Below are 27,551 nucleotides of genomic sequence, written 5' to 3'. Positions count from 1 at the left end.
GGATTTGACCTTGCAAGCAGTACAAACTAGATAGAACAGTGAACACACTTTGCTTCAGTGTCTCATTCTGTAGTTACTGTCGTCAGAATGGGCATTATTAGGATTTGACCTTGTAAGCAGTAAAAACCAGATAAAAGGGTGAACACACTTGACTTCAGTGTCTCACTCTGCAGAAACTGTTGTTGCTGTATGACTGTGACCTTCTTTGCAAAGAATAAAACTTTGAAAAGACATTCCGAGTAAGACTTTGTTTTTTGACCACAGAGAGCGCCTCTATAAAGAAAATAGCCACTACAATTTGGTGTCAGAATAGTGGGATGTCTTGGAGGAACTTTTCCGGACCCTGCGGACGGTGACTGATCATCCTGGGACTTCGTGTCACAGCCCTGCCCCGCTCAATTGAGGGTTGAGGGGCCGACCGCAGGGCTTGGAGGGGAACCCCACTGACATCTGGGAAAAAGAACTCAAGTGGCATCTGAACTCTCTGGTAAGAGACAAATTCTTTGTTTATTACTAAAAGAAAATTGAACAGTTTTGGGCATTTGATTAGGCATTTAAAAGGGGTTTTCACTGTAATTTGGGCCATCACCATGCTGGTAGATCTGTCTCTGTGGGATAGCAGCGTGATTAATGCAAGTGAGATCTGACATCAGGCGGGGATCGAGACCTTTTTACAAGTGAGATCTGGCATTTAGCTAAGATCAAGACCTTACACAAGTGAGATACTGGCACCTGACTAAGATCAAGACCTTTTTAACACGTTTGGCTAGCTAACTGCGATTTACTCCCGGGAGGGGGTTGAAATCAGGGGGCTGTGCGATTTACTTCCAAAAAGAGGTTGAAATCTAGGGCTGTGCGATTTACTTCCGGAAGGAGGTTGAAATCAGGGGCCGAGCGATTTACTTCTAATAGGGGGTTGAAATTGGGGGCCACAAAATTAGAGCTGGAAGGCTTAACTTTTTGATTTTAGGTGAAACATCGAAATCTGTTGGAGACGTCCGACAGATTAAAAGATCATTGCCAGCATGGGGAAGTCTCAAAGCAAAATAAAAAGATATGATACACCGGTGTTTTGGAATATGGAAAATTTATACGGAAAAAGAAAAAAAAAAGAAAAAGGCATGCAAGAGATAGGAAAACAATAAAGCATCACAAGTTTCTAAGGGAAAAGGAATGTTGAGTGTTACTAGGTTAAACATAATGAAAAAGCAGATGAGAAGGCAGAAGGAAAAGCAGGTTGTGGTTGTTGTGAAAGGCATGTGTGTGTGTGTCGTATGGAGACACTGTTGATTGTTGGCTCAGGGAGGCAGATAAGAGGCAAAGAGGAAAATGCTGCAGAGGCAGCTGGCATGAAAAATGTAAAAAGGGTAAATGAAAGAGTAATTAGCACTACTAATCCTTTCTATACATCTGTTTTCATACATGTACCGCCGTACCATCACTATCCTGTGGCTGAGCTGCAAGCCCTGAAAACTGACTCAGATCTCAACTGCTACTGTCCCAGAAGACCTCCGACCGCACCAACGAAATTCCCACCTCAAGCGAGTGAAGGACATCTGTTTGAACTGGAGAAATGGACATTTAACGAACATTCTGCTGTGTGCTCAACATGCTAAAGACATGCTGACAGTGAAGCAAGAGCAAGACAAGAAGAAAGCAGAAAGGGAGCTGTGCATGGCTCTGGTACAAGTGGCCAACCAAAGATCCAACCAACACCTGACAACCAAGTTCAAAGGTGACAAAGGTGTCAAGGGGGAGAAAGATTCCAGAAGATGGAGAAACTGGAATGTGACGTATGGCAATGAAACCTGCAGAGCCTGTGGTGCACGTGATGTGAACCGGTACCAAATGTCTGCGTTGCAACCGAGATGGACTTTTGGTCAAGGATTGACCCGAAAGACTCTAACCAACAACGAGGAACTGATGTGCGGAGAGGGAAGAGCAGAAAGGAGGGGGTCGGGGCAAACAGCCAACAGCTACAGTAAAGGGAAGTGAACATTTTTTTACTAACATGTTTAAATGCAGACACATTTTTATACACACATATTCACTTACACTTACCAGGGCCGAATTAACCAATGGGCCTTATGGGCACAGGCCCAGGGGCCTGTGCGCACTAGGGGCCCCTGCGAGGGGGGAGAAAAAAAGATTTCAGAGTGTCTTTTTAGGCTAATTGCAAATAGCGCATCTAGTTGGAATAAGCTATTCAGGGTTTACGCCCATCATCGCCTGATTGATAGAGACAATATAAGTAAAGAGCTTCATATTGTTACTGCCGCAGTGGTGCACCTTGTAAGGCGCACAGCATCATCTTTTGACGCGATTGATCATGAACTCGGTTCGAATCCACCATCAGCTGAACATGTGCTAATTTTTTTTCTCCCCATTACATATCAGATTGGAAATATATTTATTTTTATCAGGAAGGAAACATTTTTTAAAAATAATGCAAATGTGATATAAAGTCGCAAGTGTCTCGTGGGTATTTAATAATGTTTAGCCTCATTATAGGTGCCTCCCTCTCTGCAAAAACTGTAATTGGTCAAGCGCGGAAACGTCAGTTTTGTAATAACCCGCACTAAACTGAGCGGACTTTAGTGTAACGTTATATCTGTCATAGATCAAAAATGAGTGGACAAGTGGATTTAGCAAACGCGAGAGAAAGAGGAGAGGAGGCATCTTTATTGAGGCATTTTCCATACACACTATCTTTAAACAGACCCATGATCAGGAGAATGAGGGTAGAGAAGAAGACGCTATTATGGTAACTTTAAATGATGAGAAGCTAGCATTAACCAGGCGGAGGAGGCTAACGGCAGCGCAGCGCGGACTGGATTCATCATGTGAGAAACAGACAGAAAAGTAGAGAGAGAGGGAGAGAGAGAGAGAGAAAGGCCCAGAAGAGGAGAGAGACGGGAGAGAAGAGGTATAGTGTGTGTGATTTTGGATACTTTTAGGTTTATAATCAAGTCTTCATCACGAGAAGAGTAGAGAAAATACAGGGAGAGGAGGAGAGAGACAGTAACGTTAAATCAGTGTTTGTATTATGAAAGAGTCAGATTCATAGAACTCAGATTCATAGAACTGGATTGGAGAAGCATTGTGCGTTATATGCCATGGCAATAATATGCTTTATAAGTTTGTACAAGCAATACATTAAAATACCCTTTAAAAAAAAAAAATATATATATATATATATATATATATATATATATATATATATATATATATATATATATATATATATATATATATATATATATATATATAATGTAGCGAGCGATTACATGCCACGTCGCCCTGGTCGCTAATTTCACCCAGCTGGACCATCATCAAGCCAGGATCGCTCACAGCTAGACGGCATCAAGCGGAGAGACATATAAGCCCAACCTACGCCAGGAGAAGATGAGCTTCATTCCTTCTATGACTCCCTGTGCTAATGCTTGTCTCTCTGTCTCTCCATAGCGGACTCCAGCTCGTGACGATCCTTCACCCGACTACTCACTGTCCTTCACCTACTTCCCGGAGCACCAGAGCACCTCACCTTGAAGAAGAGCACCTTTTACAAAACGCACTATTTGTAAATAAAGCACCCCTCCGGGGACTTGTCTGTAAACTCATCCTGTTGTGCCGCTGTTTTCCCTCTGCCTCGCTACAACTGGTGGAGAATGCGCGCTTTTTCAGAGGGAAAAAAATTCAGCACTTACCAGTAAGAAGAAGTAACCACTGAATTTTCTCTGTTTTTCTTCTGTTTACAGACAGGCATCCGCTCTCTCTCTCTCACTCACGCTCTCTTACTTGACTGTCATCCCCTCCTGAGTCATGTCGATCGAAGAGGTAGTACGCCATCTAGCGGAAATCTCAAGAAGACAACAAGTGATAACTGAACAACTCACCGCCAGACAAGACCCTATGGAACAACAGCTCCGCCAAGCGGCCGGTTCCAGCCAGTTTTCTGAGGTGAGCGCCCATAGATTTATCACAAAACTCAGCGACCTGGACGATATTGATGCTTACCTGCACACCTTTGAGGTAATCGCGGAAAGAGAGAGATAGCCGAAGGAAAGTTGGGCGAGGACGTTGGCACTATTCCTGACTGGAGAAGCTCAAAGAGCTTATTTCGCATTAGAGACACCGAAAAACGACGACTATAAAGCATTAAAGAAGGAGATACTCGCCAGAATGGGACTCTCCAACATAAGCGCAGCACAACAATTTTCTCAGTGGTCATATGATGACAAACAGCCGGTTCGGACCCAAGCAGCCAACTTATCCAGATTGGGAAGATTATGGTTGTTAGGAGGAGATCCAACCGCAGTCCAGGTCGCTGAGAAGGTGGTCATTGAAAAGATGATGAGGGCGCTACCCAGACGGCTCCGCACACTTACCAGCATGAGGAACCCCGACTCGCTGGCCGCTTTGGTGGAGGCGGTGGAGCTGGCAGAAGCTCACGTGGCCCGGGAGACTGGGGAGAGAGCGGCTCTGCCACCCCGGAGGGTAAATGCGCCATGGCGACCGGTGGAGGGCACAGCACGACCAGGCAGCAGACCGGCGGTCCCCAGCCCAGTCGACGAGCCGATGCCCACAGAGCCAACAGCACTCTCGACCCCGGCCTGGACGGCAGGGTGCGTGGTACATCGCAACGTCCCTCCCGAAGCTCCCACCCGAAAAGTATGCTTAGACGGGAAAACGCAGACGGCCACACTGGATACAGGAAGTGCAATAACACTGGTCCACCCAAACACATTAAAATCCCATCAAGAAGGGAAAGGTCGAATCCCGATTACATGCATACACGGTGATACCCGCCACGTACCCGCCCAAAGAGTCACCATAGCGACGAAGTCGGGAAGCTGGCGCATCGAAGTAGGAGTGGTTCCAGATCTTCCAGTACCCCTTCTTCTGGGCAGAGACTGGCCGGGGTTCGATGATCTCCTCACCCACCATCAGGCTTGATCGGCTCGTGCAAAGAAGAACAGCAAGGGACGGGCTCAACGGGACCGCCAACCAGCGCTGATGGCCACCGAGAGCGACAGAGGGGGTGAGTCATCATCGGCTAACCTGTACTATGATCTTTTCCAACAGATTACCGCAGGTGGCGACTTCGGAAGAGCACAGCGTGAAGACGAAACGTTGAAGCACTGCTGGCCACAAGTCCGGATCATAGACGGTAACGAACGGTTTCCCAGCCCTCACCCCCTCCCACATTTTATTGTACAAAATGGTCTGCTGTACTGTGTCGCAGAGAGGCGGGGGGAAACGAAGACGCTATTGGTCGTCCCGAGGACCAAAAGGGAGACGGTTCTGGAACTGGCACATACTCACCCGATGGCAGGACATCTAGGAGCAGCCAACACGATCAAAAGGATCAGAGATCGTTTCCACTGGCCCGGGTTGGATGGAGAAGTCAAGAGGTATTGTCAGGCATGTGACATCTGCCAAAGAACGTCTCCCCAACGACCACCCCCCAGCCCTCTGATACCATTACCCATCATTGAGGTGCCCTTCAACCGCATTGGCATGGACTTGATAGGGCCTTTGCCGAAGTCGGCCCGGGGACATGAACACATCCTTGTCATCCTCGACTACGCCACCAGATATCCAGAAGCGATACCTCTGAGAAAAGCCACGTCATCGGCAATCGCTAAGGAGCTGTTTTTATTGTGCAGCCGAGTGGGAATACCAGCAGAGATACTGACCGACCAGGGCACCCCATTCATGTCCCGGCTGATGGCAGACCTCTGCCGCCTCCTAAAGGTAAAGGAAATAAAAACTTCTGTTTATCATCCGCAGACTGATGGCTTGGTGGAGCGCTTCAATAAGACGCTGAAGCAGATGCTCCGCAGGGTGGTGGCAGAGGATGGGCGCGACTGGGACCTCATGATCCCGTACGTGCTTTTCGGGATTAGAGAAGTTCCCCAAGGATCTACAGGCTTCACACCCTTTGAATTGCTGTTCGGCCGCCAACCACGAGGGCTATTGGACGTGGCTCGTCAAGCTTGGGAGCAAGAGCCAGCCCCACAACGGTCAGTGATTGAGCACGTACGGGACATGAGAGGACGAATAGAAAAAGTCATGCCCATCGTCAAACAACATCTGACCGAAGCCCAGCGCGCCCAACAGAGATTATATAACCGGCCTGCCCAACCCAGAGAGTTCCACCCAGGGGACAAAGTAATGATCCTGATACCTACCACCACCTCTAAGTTTTTGGCCTCTTGGAAGGGGCCATATACAGTGGTAGAAAGGGTAGGGCCGGTAAACTATCGAGTCCGTCAGCCGGGACGAAGAAGAGAAGAACAACTTTACCACATCAACTTGATGAAGAAATGGGTTGCAGCTCCAGGTCATCTAGTTGCCTTCTCAGAAGAAACTTCTCCCGTTGTCCATATAGGTGAGCAACTCTCACCGAATCAGAAGGCGGAGCTGCAAGCCTTGGTCGGTCAGTTCAGGGATGTGTTCTCAGAGAAACCGGGCCGAACCACCATCATCCAGCACGACATCATCACCCCACCTGGCACCATCGTCCGGCAGAGGCCTTATCGAGTACCAGAAGCTCGCCGGCTGGCTATCAACGAGGAGATCCAAAAGATGAGGAAATTGGGAATCATCGAACCATCTCGTAGCCCGTGGTCCAGCCCCATAGTGATGGTCCCCAAACCCGACGGCACCCTCCGTTTCTGCAATGACTTCAGGAAGCTGAATGAAATCTCCAAATTCGACGGGTACCCCATGCCTCGGGTGGACGAGCTGCTGGATCGGCTGGGTGGAGCCCGATTCATATCCACGATCGACCTCACCAAAGGCTACTGGCAATTACCACTAAGTGAAAGCGCCAAGGAGAAAACCGCCTTCTCCACTCCCGGTGGGCACTGGCAATACCGGGTTCTTCCCTTCGGGCTCCACGGGGCTCCAGCAACATTCCAGCGAATGATGGATATCCTGCTGAGACCCCACCAGCCGTATGCAGCAGCATACCTCGACGACCTTATCGTCCACTCCGAGTCATGGGAAGAACATCTATCCCGGTTACGGAGGGTGCTCCTTGATCTTCGTAGGGCTGGGCTCACAGCTAATCCCAAGAAATGCCACCTGGGTCTAGCAGAAGCCAAATACCTCGGTTTCCACATCGGTAGAGGTCTCATACAGCCACAACAGAACAAGATCAGAGCACTACAAGAAACTCCACAACCCACCACAAAGACCCAGGTACGTGCATTTCTGGGGTTAGCGGGCTACTATAGATGTTTCATTCCCAATTTCTCATCCATAGCCAGCCCTTTGACAGACCTGACCAAAAAGGGGCAGCCAGAGAGGATAAAATGGAACAGAGAAGCAGATGGCGTGTTCCAAGCCCTGAAGACGGCACTGACATCCTCACCGGTACTGCACGCACCTGACTTTGGCTGCCCCTTCATTCTTCAGACAGACGCTTCCGACTCGGGCCTGGGCGCGGTCCTCTCCCAGGTCCACGGCGATGAAGAACATCCCATCATGTACGTGAGTCGGAAGCTTACCCCTGCAGAGACCCGGTACGCCACGGTAGAGAAAGAGGCCCTGGCGATCAAGTGGGCAATCCTGGAGCTCAGGTATTATCTCCTTGGCAGAAGATTCACCCTGGTGACCGACCACGCTCTACTTCAATGGATGTCAACAGTGAAAAATAACAACGCTCGAGTCACCAGATGGTTCCTGTCGCTCCAGGATTATAACTTCACAGTGAAACATCGAGCCGGGGCCTCCCACGGAAACGCCGACGGGCTCTCAAGGCTATGGTCAGGATGGGCAGGTCTGTCAAACCATTCTACCCCCCCTCTCAATACTCTACCTTTTCTCCGCAGGACACCCAGGACCAGGACGACGCTAAGGGGGGGGGAATGTAGCGAGCGATTACATGCCACGTCGCCCTGGTCGCTAATTTCACCCAGCTGGACCATCATCAAGCCAGGATCGCTCACAGCTGGACGGCATCAAGCGGAGAGACATATAAGCCCAACCTACGCCAGGAGAAGATGAGCTTCATTCCTTCTATGACTCCCTGTGCTAATGCTTGTGTCTCTGTCTCTCCATAGCGGACTCCAGCTCGTGACGATCCTTCACCCGACTACTCACTGTCCTTCACCTACTTCCCGGAGCACCAGAGCACCTCACCTTGAAGAAGAGAACCTTTTACACAACGCACTATTTGTAAATAAAGCACCCCTCCGGGGACTTGTCTGTAAACTCATCCTGTTGTGCCGCTGTTTTCCCTCTGCCTCGCTACAATATATATATATATTTAAATATGTGGGCAACAAATTATAGATTCATTTTATTTAAAATTTATTATATTATTCTTATTTTTTAAATTCAACTATAGGGGTGCAGCCAGGTAGGGGGCCTTACAAGACAATGTGCCCAGGGGCCCCTGAGTTCTTAATCCGAGCCTGACACTGACATACTGGCTCTCTGCAATGAAGGAAAAAGCTTGCATTTCCCACTGTAATTTTGATCACAGTAATGTTGATCATTTTTCTGATGAAATGGCATTGTTTTTAATAGTGAAGCATTTTTTAAATATGCCAAAATATTCCATGTTGATTGAGAATACCTTGATTGAGAATACCTTGGTTAAGTCTGATAGTGAAGCTAGCATATCTTGCATACGACCATGTGACCTGCAGTGTAAAATATTTTTATCAAACAAATTTCATGAGTCTCTGTCTGCATGTGGTCATACAGTGGTTGAGCGATTTACAGCTCTGCTGACCTGTGAGACGGAGGGGGGTAAAATTTTCAAACATGAATTTGTTTGTTCACCAAAACGCCCTGTTCCTATCCTCGGAAGGGACATTTTGTGTGAATTAAACTTGGTTTTAACAGCAGACTCCTCAGGTGTGAGAGTGGAAGATGGGGAGGAGTTTTGTTGTTTGCTATTTGAATCATAAACACAACAGTGGGCTTATGAATGGCTCATTGAAAACAATGAATGGGCTAATTCAATTTGCAAATTGGCTGAAGAACGTGTACAACCTTTTGACAGTGATATGTCTCCTGGTGAACTGCATTGTACGTCACATGTCGTAACTGATAGAGATACAGAGTTTGAAAAAGCTTGGTTTGAGGCAAATGTAAATGAAACTTTGATTTTGGAGAAAATGTACTGGAAGGATAGTCTGTGTGCAGTTTCAGTGTCTCTGTCGGAAGGGCAGTGTTCATTCTACGTCAGCACAGGCTGTGCCTCACATATGAGTTTGCAAGGGTAAATATAAGTCTTGGGCTGATTTAGGCCCGTTTGTGAAGCAGCGTGTTGAAGCCGAAGACTGAGCGCACTCTCGCAGGCCTTTAGGGTGGACAGTGAAACTGAAACAGCTGTTTCAAAAACTGTGACTGCTATTGACAAACTTTGCATAAAGAATTCTTGCATGGTTGACTTTAACGCTGCAGACATACACCCAGCTTTAGAAGAAATACCAAGTGAATTGTGGGCTTAAAGCAAATATGATGTTGGTTTAATCAAAGGTTGTGATCCAGTGGCAGTCACTGCAAAATCTGATTACAGACCATTACCCCAGTATTTGAAGCTTTACTGGAACAGGGTGTTATTGTACCATGCAATTCTGAGGTTCGCACACCTATTTTTCCTGTAAAAAAGATAAGGGATAATGGGATGCCTACAGAATGGCGTTTCGTACAGGATTTGCAAGCAGTAAATGCAACTGTCAAACAAAGGGCTCCATTAGTTCCAAATCTGTACACGATTTTGTCACAAATTCCTGAAAAATCACAATTCTATTCAGTGGTTGATCTGGCAAATGCATTTTTCAGTGTGCCAGTGGACAAAGACAGCCAGTTTTGGTTTGCATTTAATTTGTGCCAGTGAACAAAGACAGCCAGTTTTGGATTGCATTTAATTTCAATGGCAAAGGCAACACCTTTACACGTCTGTGTCAGGTGTCTGTTTCACTTTATACAATGAAGCATTGTAGTTTGGAACCTTTGATCCTGACAGCTGGAACTGCAGTATGCAGTTACAGTATGTTGATGACCTGTTGATATGTGCTGAGAATGAAGAGATGTGTGTGAAAGACACTGTGACTCTCCTTAGGCATTTGGCTAAGGAGGGCCACAAGGTCAGTTTGAAAAAATTGCAGTGTGTTAAACAAAGGGTAACATTTTTGGGGCACGTCATTACACCACACAGCAAATCTCTGTCTGAAAAAAGGGTGAGTGGTATAAAAAATGTACCAAAACCACTAACGAAAAAAAACAAGTGTTGTCTTTTTTGGGTATGTGCTCATATTGTCGCACATTTATTCCAAATTATGCAATTTTGGAACAACCCCTGAAAACCCTAACACTAGGGAAGGGGATGAAATCCACTGACAAACTAGGGTGGACGACAGAGGCAGAGCAGGCATGAAAGAAGTGGTTTCATGACGTCATTGCTCCTACAGGACCATGGAGGTAGACTGTCAAACAATGTACTGGTTTGAATGCAGCTACTCTTCTTCCTACTGATTAAGATGGGGAAGAGCATTGTTGTTTAACAGCACTTGAACAGGTGTGTTCGCAACGAACCACTTGAAAATTGTGACAATGTCCTCTTTGTGGATGGGTCAGCATTCAAAGATCCACAAACAGGCCAGAATAAAGTTGGTTACGCTGTAACAACTGAATTTGATGTGGTGACCTCTGGGAAATTGCCAGGGCACTATTCTGCACAGGCCGCAGAGCTTGTGGCGTTGAAAGAGGCATGTAAATTGATGGCAGAAAAAGAGGCTACAATTTACACTGACTCAAGATATGCATTTGGGGTAGCTCATGATTTTGGCGCTCCGTGGAAACACAGAAAATTTCTAAAGTCTGATGGTCGACCAATACTTCATGTTCCTTTAGTGGCAGCGCTGCTGGATGCGATTTTACTACCTGACAAACTGGCCATTTGTAAATGCGCAGCGCATACTAACAATAAAGATTCTGTTTCTGTAGGTAACTCCAGGGCAGATGGAGCAGCAAAAGTCGCGGCGTCCCAAGACAAGGACAACTCTGAATGTTCTTTGCTATCTGTTGATGATAACAATGACGTGTGTTCTTCTTTGCAGGACATGCAGACCTTTGCGATGGGGCTGGAGAAGAACAAGTGGAGACAGTCTGGCTGTGTGATGAAAGATAATGTGTGGAAGTGTGCTGAGGGCAAGGCATGTTTACTAAACATTTTTTCCAACATTATGCAAAATTACTTCACGGTAAAGATCATGTGTCAAAAACAGCAATGGTTGCGCAAATAAGTGGACTGTGGTTCACAAAGGGGTTCACTGCATTTGCGGACAATTTCTGTAGACGATGTGTAATTTGCAACACACATAATGTGGCCAGAGCAATAAAAGTTCCACAATCATCTCATCCACCTCCAACAGGGCCATTTGAATATTTGATAATGGATTTCATTGAATTGTCCCCATGCAATGGGAAAAGGTACTGTTTGGTGATGGTTGACATGTGGTCAAAATGGGTTGAAGTTTTTCCAACCTCAAACCAAGGTTCGGCTGCGGTAGCAAAAGCGTTACTGACTGAAATTGTGCTGAGATGGAGAATACCACGAAAAATAAGCTCAGATAATGGTACTCATTTTGTTAATGAAGCAATCAAACAAGTGGGCCAATATTTGGAAATTGATTTGAGAACACATTGCAGTTACCATCCGGCTTCAGGTGGAGCTGTTGAAAGAGAAAATGGCATCCTAAAAAACAAATTGGCAAAATATTGTGAAGACACAGGGCTTACATGGGTTCAAGCTTTACCCATTGTCCTGATGTACATGAGAATGAGAAAAAGATCAAAAATGAAATTGAGCCCGTTTGAAATTCTCTTTGGTAGACCACCGCGTGTAGGTGTGAATGGGGGAAAACAGCAGCTGCCCTCAACAGATTTGATGTTGATTTACTGTAAAGAAATGTCTTATGTGTTGTCCGATGTTTGTGTGCAGGTAAAGGCCGCACAGGGGAAGGCTGCTGAGAGACCACTGCACAGTCTGAGGCCTGGCGATTTCGTGGTGATCAGGGACCTGAGGAGAAAGAGCTGGAGAGCGAAACGCTGGCTGGGTCCATTTCAAGTGCTACTGACCACTGAGACAGCGGTAAAGGTAGCAGAGCGGGCGACGTGGGTGCATGCTGGGCACTGCAGGAAAGTTCCATCACCTGAGAAGGATTCCACGAGGCAGTAGGAGAGAAAGAGGGGCTCTGAAGCTGTCTGAAGAAAACAGCAGGCTACTATCTGAGTGAAGCAAGGTCACAGCTGCAACGAAGCAACAAAAAAGTCAAGAGGTGTGTGTGTGAAACAGTAACTTCTGCATACAACACCAAGCAGCAAACAGACGGAGGAGAAAGCGACCAAAAGAGAGGTGAATAAGCTGTGATTGACCATCGCATTAAAGATCTGAAGATGGACGAAAAGATTCGCTGGCATCCATTCCGAGTGCCAGGTATGTGTGGGCTGAAAAAAACCTTGTTGTGGCTGACGTTACTATCATTGACATTATGTTACGTCATCTTCCTTGCTCTGGAACTGGCAATGGAGTGTGTGGATTGAGACAAATCATACTGATGTTGCTATTATTATCACTGAGTGTTCTGTTGTTTTCATTAACCTGATTCCAGCAAACCATTTCTGACATTGTAGCCCACATGAGAATGGCCGTAAAAGAGCCTAAAAACGCTAACAACTCATGGCTAGATTAGCTGTCATTTAAGTGGGGAAACTGGATCTACTGGGCCTTTACTGTGGTGTTACCTGTATTGGGGGTGGGTCTAGTGATATTATGTTGTCTGCCATGTATATTCAGATTTGTATCATGGTCAGTGGGCAGACTGATTACATCTACAACATCACATCAGATGGTAAAGATGGCCGTGAATGAAGAGGGTATGAAGATTGACATGGGTGATGATTTTGATTATGACTTTGACAATAGCAGCAGCTACATGGATATGGATAAAGAAAAACCGTAAACAAATTGAGAACAAAATTTTAGGTGACAGCTGTTACTTAATTGGGAAAATATTAACGGACCTGACTTTTTGAAATTTGAGATAACTATCTGCTTGCTTATATGTATTTTGGGTCTATCCAAACAAAAACAGCAAACTGCATGAGTTGGTATGTTCTGTAACAAGTCTTAAAAGAGTGATCATTTGCATGAAAATCGAGAGAAGAGTGTAAATGTGATGTATGTTTAAGAGTACAGAAACAACAATGTGTTCTTATGTTTGTGAGTTTTATTGATGAATTGATGATGTAGAGTGTTAGTAATTTTTTAACTGATTGAAGAAATGCTTTCAGAATTTTGTTGTGTGAACAAATCAATAATGTGAAAAAACAGGCAATTTCTGTGATTTGAACCTCTGAGGGGTGACTGAGGGTCTGATTTCGGTCAGGAGCGCAATAACAGTGATTATTCGTTTAGCTCGGCTCCCAGGGAAGAGGGATGTTTTGAAAGGTAACTCTAAATGAGGAAACTATATTAAGAAGAGTGTTTAAACATCTCTAGTGTATTTGATGTGTGCAGAAACCTGTTAAATGATTAACCTGTGTGATTTTAGAAATCAATTGAAAAATTAATTTAATAATGAGTTATCAATGAATGATAAAAAGAGAGGAATTGTTATGGAAATTCATTTTTAGATAAACATGTGTAGTGGAAACTTACAGCAGAAACAGCGGAGCACCTGATGCACGTACAGAATGGGCCTTATTAGGATTTGACCTTGCAAGCAGTACAAACTAGATAGAACAGTGAACACACTTTGCTTCAGTGTCTCATTCTGTAGAAACTGTTGTTGCTGTATGACTGTGACCTTCTTTGCAAAGAATAAAACTAAAAAAGACATTCCGAGTAAGACTTTGTTTCTTGACCACAGAGAGCGCCTTTATAAAGAAAATTGCCACTACAACATAATCAAAACAATAAATATATAACTGCAGGTATCTTTTGAACCACTGCCAAGGGTGTGCCTTTCCTACAGGCAGAAACTGTTCCACTAAATGCAAAAGCCTTTTGTTATTCACACGCTGCTTTCGTTGAGGGGATTCTTGGATTTACTATTTAAGGGAAAGTTTCTAAAATGTTTGGGCAATTCTGTTATCCAGATTTTGAAGTCAGGTATGCATCTTTTAATCTTGGATTTGTATTTGATGTCTTGCATTGATCGTTTATGAATGGACTGAATGAATTGGCATAATACACATTTAACTGACTAATAAATTGTTATGTTCTAAACTATTTAAACAGAGTTCATGTTTTTATCCCTGGTAGATTACTTTAATTCGATATACGATGTTCTTAGAGCTCCGACTAACACATTGGCATTAATTCAAGTATACTTAGACTGTAAAAGGCCTTTTGGATTTTCTATTTAAAACAACAAAGTATTGTTGAGACCAATATAAATGTGGGTAAGTTAGGCCTTCATCTACAAACTTATAATGCTGTATAAATCATATGGTGATTTTTCAAAGTTACTAATAGTTTAAGTGAATCTGTCTGCTTAGTAATGATTATGGTATGACTAAAATAGTTTTTCTTGATTCAGTAGAAAACAGATCTATAGGGGCCACATAAAATATCCTAAATTGAGTAAGTAGGGTTCTATCTTTTTAGAAGAGTGGTTAATCGCCTCTGTTTAATGACCAAGACAGACAAGCTTGTGTTTAAGAGATTGTATAGTCGGCCGGCACAAGACTCAGGATAAAATAAATGAGAATAATATATGGTAACAAATCGAAGAGAATTTTCAATCATGATCTAAAGTAATATTAAAAGGAACTAAATAATTTTATCAATGTTTTATAATTGGAGTCAGATAAAACAAGGATAAATGTATTAATATTCAAACCACCTCATACTAAAATTGGAGTCAGATATTAGTTAAGTTTAAAGTAAATCAACATTGTGCACTGGCCAGTAGACACCAGTAGACTCTGTCATTGGACTAACTGGCTGGACCCTACAGTCCCTTTATTAATCCAGGGTCACCACAGCGGAATGAACCGCCAACTTTTGTAACAATTTTACGCAGCGGATGCCCTTCCAGCCACAACCCATCTCTGGGAAACATCCACACTTATTCACACTCATAGAACAATTTAGCCTACCCAATTCACCTGTGCCACATTTCTTTGGACTGTGGGGGAAACCAGAGCACCCGGAGGAAACCCACGCCAACTGACCCAGCTGAGGCTCAAACCAGCGACCTTCTTGCTGTGAGGCAACAGCACTACCTACTGCGTCACTGCATCGCCCTTACAATTCATTACATTGTTGAAAAAAAAAAATAGAAAACAATTTACTAGTTGGTTACAGAATCCGACTTGTAATGCAATTAAACTGCACTGTTACATTCTTTCCGCATTCATTGACAGTATGTTTTTTGGTGAGTAAAACCACATTTTTATCTAAGCTGTACATTTTACAAATTTACTCCAAGTAATCATACTTCACTCTACTATATACAGTTTAGGTCAGATTTATTAGCCGAGAACAAATGGAGAACAAATTTCTAAACATAATACTTCAATAACTCAGTTCTAATAACTGCTTTCTTTTATTTTTGCCATGATGATAGTAAATTTTACTAGATTTTTGCAAGATACTAGTGTCCATCTTCAAGTGCACTTTAAAGGCTTTACTGGATCACTTACTAGGCAAGTTAATATAGGCCTAATTAGGCAATACATTGTATACCAGTGGCGTGTTCTGTAGCCAATCAAAAAGATATTGCTTAAGGGGGCTAATAATATTGACCTTAAAATGTTTTTGTTTGAAACAACTTTTAAGTCAAATAAAAAATATATGATTTTATCCAGAAGAAAATATATTACAGGAAATACTTTAAAAAATAATAATAATCCTTTGCACTGTTGAACATCATCTGGGAAATATATAAAAAAATAATCATAAAAAATTCACAGGAAGGTGAATGATTTTGACTTCAACTGTATATATTACCTTAACTGATATCCTTGTATAAAATGTTTTCACAGAATGTCTGGAGTTTTTAACACATGGCTGTCATTGTCAGTCATCTTCTGTTAATGATGTCATCATGGAATTCTATATGTCCTATACATGCTTTTACACTATATGTACTATATAACATTATAAAAGATATTATGTTTTTTTAAATAATTAAACTTATGCTTCAATTAACTGTTAATAGAACATTACAATTATGCTTTAGTGTTTAGAGTTTTTTTTTTTTTTGTACATATAATGTTCCAAGCAATTACTTTAATCTGGTTTTATTTAACCTTAAACTGTAAATTACCTATAATAATTAAGTTACCTAAAAAATAACAGAGTCAATAAATATGTGTCTTTAAAACTGTCAAATTTATACAGGGATTGGGACATATTTTCAATTCTTGGCTTGTAATTCTGTCTGAAATTTATTCTAACTTTTATTCAAACAAATTGTTCTGGATATGCCCAATCTTTCTGTTTCTAAAAGGGAGAACCAACAACTAAGCACTTTATATATATATATATATATATATATATATATATATATATATATATATATATATATATATATATATATATATATATATATATAAAACATTTATGTCAATGGCACATCTTTTAAGGAGTTCAGAAATTCACTGAAGTTCACAGTGACCTCTTTTAATATCAGGTTTTCTTTTCCTCTAGTGATTATAATAGTGAATTACTTATACTACCCCAGACATGTTATACATTAAAATAGCTAGAATAGCAAGAAAAATAATGTTTTCTTTTGGTGATTCAGAAAACTGGTTGTGCAACATTTATTGTCAGATTTTTTACAAATGTTTTCAATTCTTGGCTTTGGCTCACTAGTGGAGCTACACCTGGAGACCCACTGAACCCAGAGGTGGAGCTGTACCAGGAGACCCACTGAGCCCAGAGGTGGAGCTGCACAAGGAGACTCACTGAGCACAGACGTGGAGCTGCACTTTGAACAATTGCAGTTGCAAGCACAGTAACACTTTTTTATGAATTACTGTATGAAGATCTTTCATGCCTGAATCATGGAAAACACTATGGATTTCAAAATTATTTTAGTACTTTAGTATTTTGTTATAATGGTAAAAATATTTAATTAAAAATCCATTGGATTTTTTATTTTTTATTTTTTTACAAAATTTAGTTTTATATGAAAATTATTTAACTGTCCACATATGTAGGCATTATGTAACAAGTGAGTAAAATTACATAAAGACATAGCTGACAATATGGAATTTAATGGGAGTTTATTTTTTATGAAATGGTGTGCTATTTATATTAAGTAAATTATTAGGAACAATGACATTGCAGTGATGAAAAAGTGCTGGGTTTCACACAATCGATTTGTGTTGGGACAACATGAAGAAATCAAGTTAACTTATTTGTTTTTATAAATTTAATTGGATTGAACATAAAACAGTTAGTTTGTTTTCCAAAAATCCTGAAGACTTGTGTTGTTTCAGCTCATTTCAAATCAGTAGTTTAAACAAACAGAAAAAAAATTTTTTTAGTGTAATAACAAAAAACAAAAAAAAAACATATTTCAGAAACAATAACAGTAGTATCACATGTGGAAACCCATTAGCAATTTGTGAAGATCATGGAAAACTATCACTGCTGATTATAACAACTTCATCCATTCATGTTGAATCACCAGTTATATGGTCATTTTTTCCCTTCGGTTTAGTTCCTTATTTATCAGGGTTCGCCACAGCGGAATCAACCCCCAACTATTCCAGCATATGTTTTACAAAGCGAGGCCCATTTAGCCACAACCCAGTACAACTGGGAAACTCAGTTGTAAATAAAAATCTGAAATTTAACATAGCTCAGTTTCAGTTAAAACTGATTTCTTTACGGCATGCAAAAAATTATTCTTGTTTTGTATGAAAGCCCAATATGGTTATTTACGTCGATATATTTGCTAAATGTCTGTTTATTGCAATATAAAACAATTTATAACATTTCTGAAAAAATAAAATAGATATACTAGCAGGTTACAGAATCAGACTAATGCAATTTGACTGCACTGTTGCATTATGTCCACATACAATGACAGCTGGTTTTGGGTGAAAAAAAAAAATATTTTACTTTAAAGTTTAGTTTATAAAATACTGCCATATTCTTCATACTCATTGCACATATTAATTATGTTTGATGTCATTTGATCTCCCTGTATAAAATGTTTTCTCGGAATGTCTGATGCATTTAGCACTTGACTGTCATTGTCAGCCATCTTCTATTAATGATGTCATTGTGAAACTATTTTATGGAATGGAAAATTGTAAGATCACAGCTTCTATATAAACACTATACAAAGATCACAACAGAAACCATTTTTTGTTTGCTTGTTTTTTTTTTTTTAACCCTAATATTACCCTAATTTAGGACTACTGAAAAAAAAAGTCACATTTATTCTGAGATAGGAAATATTTTCAAATCTTGGCTTGAAATTCCGCCTGAGTTTTATTCAAACTTTAGTTGTTCTAGTTATGTCCAGCCTTTACTGTTTCTTAAAGGGAAACTTACCACCAATATGAATTTTTACATATATTTAACGTCAATGGCACATTTTTTGAAAGAGTTAATAAAATTCCTTGAAGATCACAGTGACACTTTTCTTTTTCCTCCCTGATTAAAATAGTGAACTACATATAATACTTCAAACATTTTATACATTATGATTGCAAAAAACACAAGTGTAATCAGGAAAATTAAGGTATAGTTATGCCTCAGAAAACCTGGCTGTGGCACATTGATTGTCAGATTTAAACTATATTTTTGTCCAATTCTTGCCTTGGACTCACTGGTGGAGCTGCACCAGGAGACCTTCTGAGCCCAGAGGTGGAGCTGCACCAAGAGACCCACTGAGCCCAGAGGTGGAGCTGCACATCAGGCAACTGCAGTCGCAATAAAAGAAACACACGTTTATTTGCTTTCACAAAAAATATTTGTAATGTAAGATTGTAACCACTGCTAATTTATGTACTATACTAACTTTACAATATTAATTATTCTTTCAAACTTATTCTTTAATCTTACTTAAGACTACTGCTACAACACTGCCTTATTGTCTAAAAAGCCAAGATTAATTATTAATTAATTATTTATTAATTAATTTCTTGATTTAAAAAATTTTAAATGTATACTGTAATAGGAAAATATTATAATTTTTTGGCTCGGAATTCTGTCTGAAATTGATTTAAACTTTTATTCGAGCTAGTTGTTCTGGTTATGTTCAGATCTTTTTGTTACTGAAATGGAGAACCACCAACTAAACAGAATTTTAAAAATATTTTTACATCAATGGTACATCTTTTAAAGGAGTTTAAAAAATCACTAAAGATCAGTGGCAGCTTTTGAATCAAAGTTTTCTTTTTCCTCCACTTATAATCACGGGTCTCCACTTATAATAAGTGGGTATGGCATGAAAACCACAAGGCCTTTATCAACTGTGTATCAGGTCAAATCAATGGCTAAAGAATTATAGTCACTTGACATAAATCGTGCATCCCAGTCGAGACAAGATGTCAGAATGATCCTGTTATTCATCCTACTTCAGTGTTAATTCTCACAGTTGCTAAAATTAATTGTATCCTGTACACATACACTCTCTCTCTCTCTCTCACACACACACACACACACACACACACACACACACACACACACACACACACACACACACACACACACACACACACACACATTCATCACATCATATCATCATCGATAATAATTTAGGTGATTTAGTCGAAAATTAGGGACATTCTGTTCCAACATTTTCAGTGTATCTTCTTTTGTGTTCACCAGAACAAAAAGAATAGGTGAACTATCATTTTTTAAACCAGTCCAGAGAGCTTAATCTTTCAAGCACATATACAGTACAATTAAATAAACAAATACATACAATTGCTTAGGTGTCAAATAATAACAATGGTGTATAAGTTGATTTCAGACATTTGCAGCTATGTTGTTAATGTGTGGTAGTCCGTTCCAGTATTTGTGATACAATGCATCTGTTCGCGCTGATTTTATTAGCAGAGAGCTTACTAGAACGTTTGCAAACTATTATAATATACATATATAATTTACGGATATACAGATATACAATCTGTTTGAATTTTTAAAAATATCTTGTAATTCACAAGCACTGCTGATTGTTTTCTTTACCAAATATGGTAACCCTGCTGCAGGCCCGGATTGGCTAATCGGGAGGACCGGGTGAATTCCCGATGGGCCGGTCCGTTTTTTGGCCGCGAGGGCCGGTGTCCCTAGTTCCAGAATCTGTTGCTCTCAGCAGTCACACTTTTTAAAAATAATTTATTTATTTACTTGACCACAGCCTTCTTATTCATTATTTTACCGCAGCTCTGCTCTTTTTATCTATTTTCTCGTAGCCACGAGAGCAGGATGCAGCCTTCAGGTTAATGATGATATAATTAGATAAGTCACCATTCACCGTACAGCTGTTGTGGTACAGTGGTTAGTACGATTAGATAATGAAGCGGCCAACCTGGGTTCGGTCCTTGTCTGAGTAACAATTTTTTTTATTTTTTTTTATTGTTAAGACATAATACTGTTAGGGTTGTGGAACATTTGAAGTTCTAAAAGAGCTGTTTTCTCAAAAAAAGACGTGATAGTGTAATTAGAAACTGAATTGGAAATAACCTTATTTTAATATAGTCAGTGGTGAACTGAGGTGGGCCGGTCTGAGGCTTGAAACTCCAGGGCTGAAAAAGAGTCCCACTCCGGCCCTGCCCTGCTGCCATCTGTTATGTGACAGTTTACCTCAGGTATGACATCAGGTTTCACAGAATAGGAAAGAGCTGCGGCTGAGCATTGTGTGCATGGTGATTCAACTATAGCAGAGAGAGTGAGAGAGAGAGAGAGAGAGGGGTGGGGGGGTGGGGGGGGATCAAGGGCAGACTAAACACTATCATTTTCAGGCTGGGAAATTTCATCCTCAACCAAACCATCCTATGGTTAATAAACTGTCACTAGTTTAGAGTTTGGTAAATGGAATGATATAAAGTGTGTGACTTATTTACTGTAAATGTCAAGTTTCTTGCTGTATTCTGTATTTTCTGAAGAAGACGTTTGGAAGGGCTTGTTTAGGGTATAGATGGTATAAAAAAACAAGAGATCTTTATTCTTAGGCTGGGGCCATGCAAAAGAAACTGTAACAAAAAAAGATTTCTCTTTAAAGGGATGCAGTAATCCACACAAAACTGAAAATTGTGTCATCTCTCCCTTCACTTGTCACAAACCTGTTTGATTTTCTTTTTCTGTTAAATAAAAAATATTGGAAACATTGAACTATTGACTTCAATAGTATTTGATTTATGGAAGTTAATGGTTACAGGCTTTCAGATTGTTAAAAGTATCTTCTTTTGTGTTCTTAATAGGCACAATTAAGGCTGGCATAAGAGCCCCCAGCAGTGATGGACTTATAGGCTGTGCTCTAAGAGGCTGCTTACTTCGCTTATTGGCCCCTGGACCACAGTTGAAGTCAGAATTATTAGCCCCCCTGAATTTTTTGCCCCCCTGTTTATTTTTCCCCCCAATTTCTGTTTAACGGAGAAAAGATTTTTTTTCAACAAATTTCTAAACATAACAGTTTTAATTTAAAAATAATATAGTTGAAGTCAGAGTTATTAGCCCCCCTTTGAATTTTTTTCTATCTTTTAATATTTTCAAAATAATGTTTAACAAGCAAAGACATTTTCACAATATGTCTGATAATATTTTTCTGCTGGAGAAAGTCTTATTTGTTTTATTTTGGCTAGAATAAAAGCAGTTTTTTAATCTTTTAAAAGCCATTTTAAGGTCTAATTAATAGCCCCTTTAAGCTATATTTTTTCGATAGTCTACAGAACAAAACATTGTTATACAATAACTTGCCTAATTACCCTAACCTGCCTAGTTAACCTAATTAACCTAGTTAAGCCTTTAAATGTCACTTTAGGCTGTATAGAAGTGTCTTGAAAAAATCTAGTCAAATATTATTTACTATTATCATGGCAAAGATAAAATAAATCAGTTATAATGTGTTGAAAAAAAATTTCTCTTCGTTAAACAGAAATTGGGGGAAAAATAAATTCAGGGGGCTAATAATTCTGACTTTGACATATATTTCAATAATATGGTCATGTCATTGGCCCATGAACATTTCCTGCTTATCAAACTATGTCATAACTGTAACAAGAGGCAATTCAGCCATAACCTAATTTTAAAACAGCTATCATGGGCCTGCTTCGGGTCGGCGGCTGGGTGCCGCGGGTGGCGCTTTGGGCGGCGCCATTGTGTTTGCCCTGGTGGAGGCCGGTGTTTGGAGTTCTGGAATGCATGTCGCTAAGTGGCATGAAGATTCGGGACACTTCATGTTTCTGCCGCACCACTGAGAGTCAAACGTGGTGCGTGTTCAGTGTACGTGGTTATTAGTCTGGCCGTACAAGCTTGGCAATTGAAACTAGACACAGTTGGCTGTAAAACTATACAGAGACACAAATGATTTTGTACTCTCTGCTTGGTCTGTGTCCAAGTCGTACATGAATCCTAGCTTAGCTTCTCTCTGTCTGCCTGTCGCAAACATAGAGTGTGGGAGCTCTTGGCTCCGCCCCCTTGTTACGTTGGGCGGGAAGCCGAAACTAAGTTTCATGTGAAGCAACACGCCCCTAAAACAGTGAGCTGTGTACACACCCCCAACATAACACTTTTGAACACATTATAATAAAAACATCTGAACTGTGTGTTGAACTGAACCCAAACTGGCACACTCAGAAGAACCATAATATTAGTATTAAATCATAAAAAAGGGGTAAACTATGTGCCCTTTAATGTAATTTCATACCGCATGGCAAACGGAAAGAAAAACCTTCGCATTTCGGGACTCACGTGATCCTTTAAGGTATTAAAAAAAAAAATCGCTGCTTACATGATAGACTCTTAATCAGTATTATCTTAATCATAAAAGCGGAGTATTGGTGTCCATGTAAATGTACTCAGTAAAAATGGCAGATGAAGTCGCAAGCTGTCAAAGACAGCCCTATTCTCTGCCTTATTCTCTAATCTGCGTCCATGAGCCCTAACATTTCATAAGTTTCACATTGCTATGTCAGAATCCTAGCTTGTAAATTACAGCCATACTTTAGAGTGCTTAGTTTAAGCAAATTTAGTGAACACCATCATGCGTGTTGATGAATCTGAAGGGATACCTCCCTCGCTCACCGGGTACGCTGTATTGTGTGTGTGTGTGTATGTACTCTACTTAGAATCCAACAAGGAAATCATTTTGTTTTTTATTGGCTTTGATTGTTTTGACATCCAAATGGCATTTAATACCTGTCCTTTTATTTCTGTAATAAATACGGCGTTTAGTGATTAATCATGATTAATTACAAAAAACTGTTATTAATTTAATCATTTGACAGCCCTGATATATATATATCCTATATCTTTGTCATTAGTTTTCATGGCGTTTATTAAAAAAAAACAAAAAAAAAAACATATAGACAAATGTATCTTGGAAGCGTGGACTGTTTTAATGACCAGTGAGTAGTTACATATGAGCTGAATGACACTTAATGACTGTTAATATAAGCGTTCATAAAATTTCCATTATAGTTCTATAAATACCTCCTCCAAGTATCATTATTACCAAACACACAGTCCTAAATGAGTTTCATGGTTAACTGACCTATATCTGCAGCTAATCATGAAACCATACAATTATCTGACCACAATGAGTAAAGCTTTGAATGCTGCGGTTGTTCAGTTGTAACTGTAAATTATCAACTGAAAAAGAAAAAGTTGATGTTTTGTTTTCCCTTAAAATGTTAAGTGGGCTTTTCACCTAAGTGGGTTTTAAGTGTGCTTGCTGGAAAGGAACTGATAATATTGTTGAAATAAAAGACAAACAAATACATGTTCTATTGTTTTAGTTTCAACAGCATTATATTAGGAACAGCTGAATTTTATTTAATATTGAATTATTATGTTCAGATTATCATGATTACAGGAATTCACGAAACAAAAGAAAAACTAAAAACTATGATGCATTGAACTACATTAAACATCCTGAACAACACACATGCCGTTAAAACCAAAATTAAAATATCCAAAAAATTCCTAGAACTGTTCAGCGTCATATATTTTGCTAACTTATTATGTTTCAAATAATCTAGAGAAATAAGCAAGACAGGTCATGTTCTGTTTGACCAGGCTAATGATATAAGACATCATCAATTTATGGTTTAGGTTTACAGAAAACAGGGGAAATCCCAGGTAAAACACAGAGCAGCATTATAACTGAAGAAAGAAGATCAAACAGGTTTGGAACAAGGGCAGGATGAGTAAACCAATGACAGAATTTACATTTATGTGTGAATTTAAATAAGAGGTTTTACAACTTGAGTAGCAAGCCCACTACAAAAGTAACCAGACTCAAGAAATATCAAACCTTGATGTTGTTATGATGTGGAGATGTAGCTGGTCAGACCAAGGCACATGAAGGGTAATGTTCTAAAATTGCTAAATTGCTAGGTTGTGGCAACTCAATGTTGGGTCAAATTAATACAAACCCAACTATGGGTTATATTTTAACAAATTAAATTACTTATTTTTAATCCAATGGTTGGATTTGTACTGTATGGCCCAATGCTGGTAAAGTCTAGACAGGATATACGGCCAGCCAGAAGTATGATATGCACATCAATATAGCCTCATTTTTTATGACACTGTATAACAATAAATAATATTTTTCTAGTACTGTGATGGTTGGGTTTAGGGTTAGGGTAGGTGTTAAAAATACAATTTATTGGATAATTTAATAGATAACATAAATAATAATCTGTACAACTACTGTTGTTACGTCACTGTGACATTTGGATTTAGGTTTGGGGTGGGGTTAGACTTTAATAAAATACAATTTATGAAATATTTAATAAATAACATTAATCATTTTCAATAACTTCCAGCTGCAACCATATCTGATGTGGCAACAACCCAATAAATTACAATAGCTCAGCATTTTTGCGTTTATGCTGCAGTCGGCTGCTTACTTTTCAGAATAAAAAGAGACCATCCTCATGACTAAATGAAATTATGGTGTTAATACTGTATGTGTCTTAATGTGGCATAATCTTAATCCCTATATTAATATTATGTTTTAATAGCTAATCTGATCAACTAGAAATTTTCATGAGGGAATTCATTGTATTGAAAACTGACCTAAATAGATCTAACGTTATACACAAAAAGACAGTGTCTTGAAGAAAAAAAACATGCATGACTAAGGAAACTTATGCATCAACAAATAAATCATTGATAATTTGTTATTAACAACAGTCATATTCAGCTTATTCTTATACTCAGTGGAAGAGCGGGCGCAGCCATTTAAATCTTTTTGGCTAGAGACTTCCGGTCTCATTCACTTCCATTCATTTTTACACATTAAAAGACTGCTCGTTTTGCTGCTTGATGTTTCAAACTGATATTTTCTTAGTATAGTATTCTATTTTGTCTGTATAATCATGCAAACACTTGTTTATAGAGCGAGTAGTTTGACCATTTTCAGTCGTTTATTATTCCTAGTCATTTCTCCCTTAACTGAATCAGAAGTTCTAAAACCATCACAAAAACGAGCACACTTCAGCATTAGGTCAAAACGATCTCAAATTAAACTCATTTAATGGTGATGATTAAAACAATTCCAAGGTCTGGAAGACCAAGGTTTGGAAAAACATTTTCTCAAATATATGCATGCATATGGTACAGTTGAAGTCAGAATTATTAGCCCCCCTTCGATTTTTATTTTCTTTTTTAAATATTTTCCAAATGATATTTGACAGCGCAAAGAAATTTTCACAGTATGTCTGATAATATTTTTTCTTCTGGAAAAAAAATGTATTTGTTTTATCTCGGCTAGAATAAAAGCAGTTATTAATGTTTTAAAAGCCATTTTAAGGACAAAATCATTAGCCCCTTTAAACTATGTTCTTTCCTCATAGTCTACAGCAGGGGTTCTCAAAGTGGGGGTCGGGACCCCTCGAGGGGTCGCGGGACAATGAAGGAGGGTCACCTGGTGATTTAAAAAAATCTATTTAGTATTATTAAATCATATAAGAATGACCATATTTTATCCATAACCTACTGAAGAGAAAAATATAGTCGTTTATAATTACTATATAGTTACTATAGTAGCTTATAGTTACTAGTTCTATTGGATTGCGACCCCAGTGGTAATTACATTATATTAAAACACAGCAATAGCGTCAGATGCAGCAGATTGATTTTATAACACCAGGTTAAAGTTTCTGGCCCATTTACAGCACTGACATTAAACAAAGGATATACCTGTATGTCTTCTTCCAGCCATCTCAGGTATTTTCATAAGAAAGTCGATTTATAATCCCCTGCTAATTGACATAGCATGTTAAAGTAGAATGTAGCTATACAATATGCTAGATGCATGAGCTCACTGTGATTTAACTATTAGAAACAGAAGTGACCGGCTATATCATATCTAGATAATTATGCCTAGATATCTATATCATATCTAGAAAGCTAGAACAATTTACGTTTTTCTGTCTAATTTGCATGTATGCATTGATATAATGCACATTTTATCGATTACAGTTATTTTATTTCACCAAAACTACACACATTTTATACTGTGGAAATAAATGTTAAGCTTCACTTCACTAGTAGTTAGAACTATTCAGTTTCGCGAAAGAGTTGTATTATTACCTCATCAACTTCAGCTCTTCAAAATAATGAATAAATGAAGTACAGTGGCGGAATTTTTTTAAACATCATGTGACAACAGTGCCACTCCCACCTGCCGGTAGATACAGGTACTGCTGAACAGCTGACCCGACACAAACACTGCGTGAGGTGGAATGTGCGTGATGTACGCCGTAATTTTCAGTACTTAGATAACAAATTAAATGTTATACACCATTATATATACTTATATATTATTTATTATATATACTTGTATTTTTATTTAAGTGAAACATATTGCAAAAGATCAGGGGCTTTTGACAATACATCAGGGGCTTAAGCCCCCAAAGTCCCCCCCCCATTTCTCTTGGTTAAACATAAATTGTGGAAAAAATGAACAGGGGGGCTTATAATTCAGGGGGGTTAATAATTCTGACTTCAACTGTATGTGGTGAGTTTATCAATGTTTACCAATGATGTCGTCATGATCCCAGATCAGCATCAGCTGACACCTAATCAGCCACAGCTGAGAGACATCAAGAGGACCAGATATAAGCAGAGCAAATGCAACAGACTATAAGCTACATTTCTCTCGAATGTCTCCTCAGCTAATATCTGTTCCCCTCTCTCACAGCAGAATCAAGCAGCTGATCAGCACCTATACCTCCACACCCTGCACGGCTTCACTCTCTCTCTCCCCAGAGCACCTGCATTCTTCATGACCAGAAGACATTCACTGCACTTCGTCTGTACCCCTCATCACACTGTAAATAAATCACCCCTTCTGGGAAAAGAGTGTTCAACATAC

General features: G+C 39.9%; 2 protein-coding genes and 1 long non-coding RNA gene across 5 annotated transcripts in view; 1 reads left to right on the top strand and 2 right to left on the bottom strand.

Annotated features, from left to right (window-relative positions):
- LOC137487900 (uncharacterized) overlaps positions 1 to 27,551 on the bottom strand; it is a 1,155,393-nt gene that overhangs the window by 38,261 nt on the left and 1,089,581 nt on the right. The gene's annotated exons all lie outside the window — the stretch shown is intronic.
- The window catches only part of LOC141378084 (uncharacterized), a 361,025-nt gene that overhangs the window by 107,780 nt on the left and 225,694 nt on the right, over positions 1 to 27,551 (bottom strand). The gene's annotated exons all lie outside the window — the stretch shown is intronic.
- On the top strand, positions 301 to 12,546 carry LOC103908925 (retrovirus-related Pol polyprotein). 3 transcript variants are annotated; one of them, XM_073925511.1, is made up of 3 exons: positions 301 to 487; positions 11,085 to 11,180; positions 11,969 to 12,546. In XM_073925511.1, the coding sequence occupies exons 2-3, from the start codon at positions 11,088 to 11,090 to the stop codon at positions 12,203 to 12,205; spliced, it is 330 nt and encodes a 109-aa protein (XP_073781612.1). In that variant the 5' UTR covers positions 301 to 487; positions 11,085 to 11,087; the 3' UTR covers positions 12,206 to 12,546. The 3 variants fall into 3 exon arrangements, with proteins under 3 accessions (XP_073781612.1, XP_068070220.1, XP_073781611.1); XM_068214119.2 differs by lacking the exon at positions 301 to 487 and having other exon boundaries at positions 9,326 to 11,180; XM_073925510.1 differs by lacking the exon at positions 301 to 487 and having other exon boundaries at positions 9,326 to 11,228.

Source organism: Danio rerio, chromosome 16 (assembly GCF_049306965.1).
Source record: "Danio rerio strain Tuebingen ecotype United States chromosome 16, GRCz12tu, whole genome shotgun sequence".
Classification (NCBI taxonomy): domain Eukaryota; kingdom Metazoa; phylum Chordata; class Actinopteri; order Cypriniformes; family Danionidae; genus Danio; species Danio rerio.
This window is presented reverse-complemented; position numbering and strand designations above follow the sequence as displayed.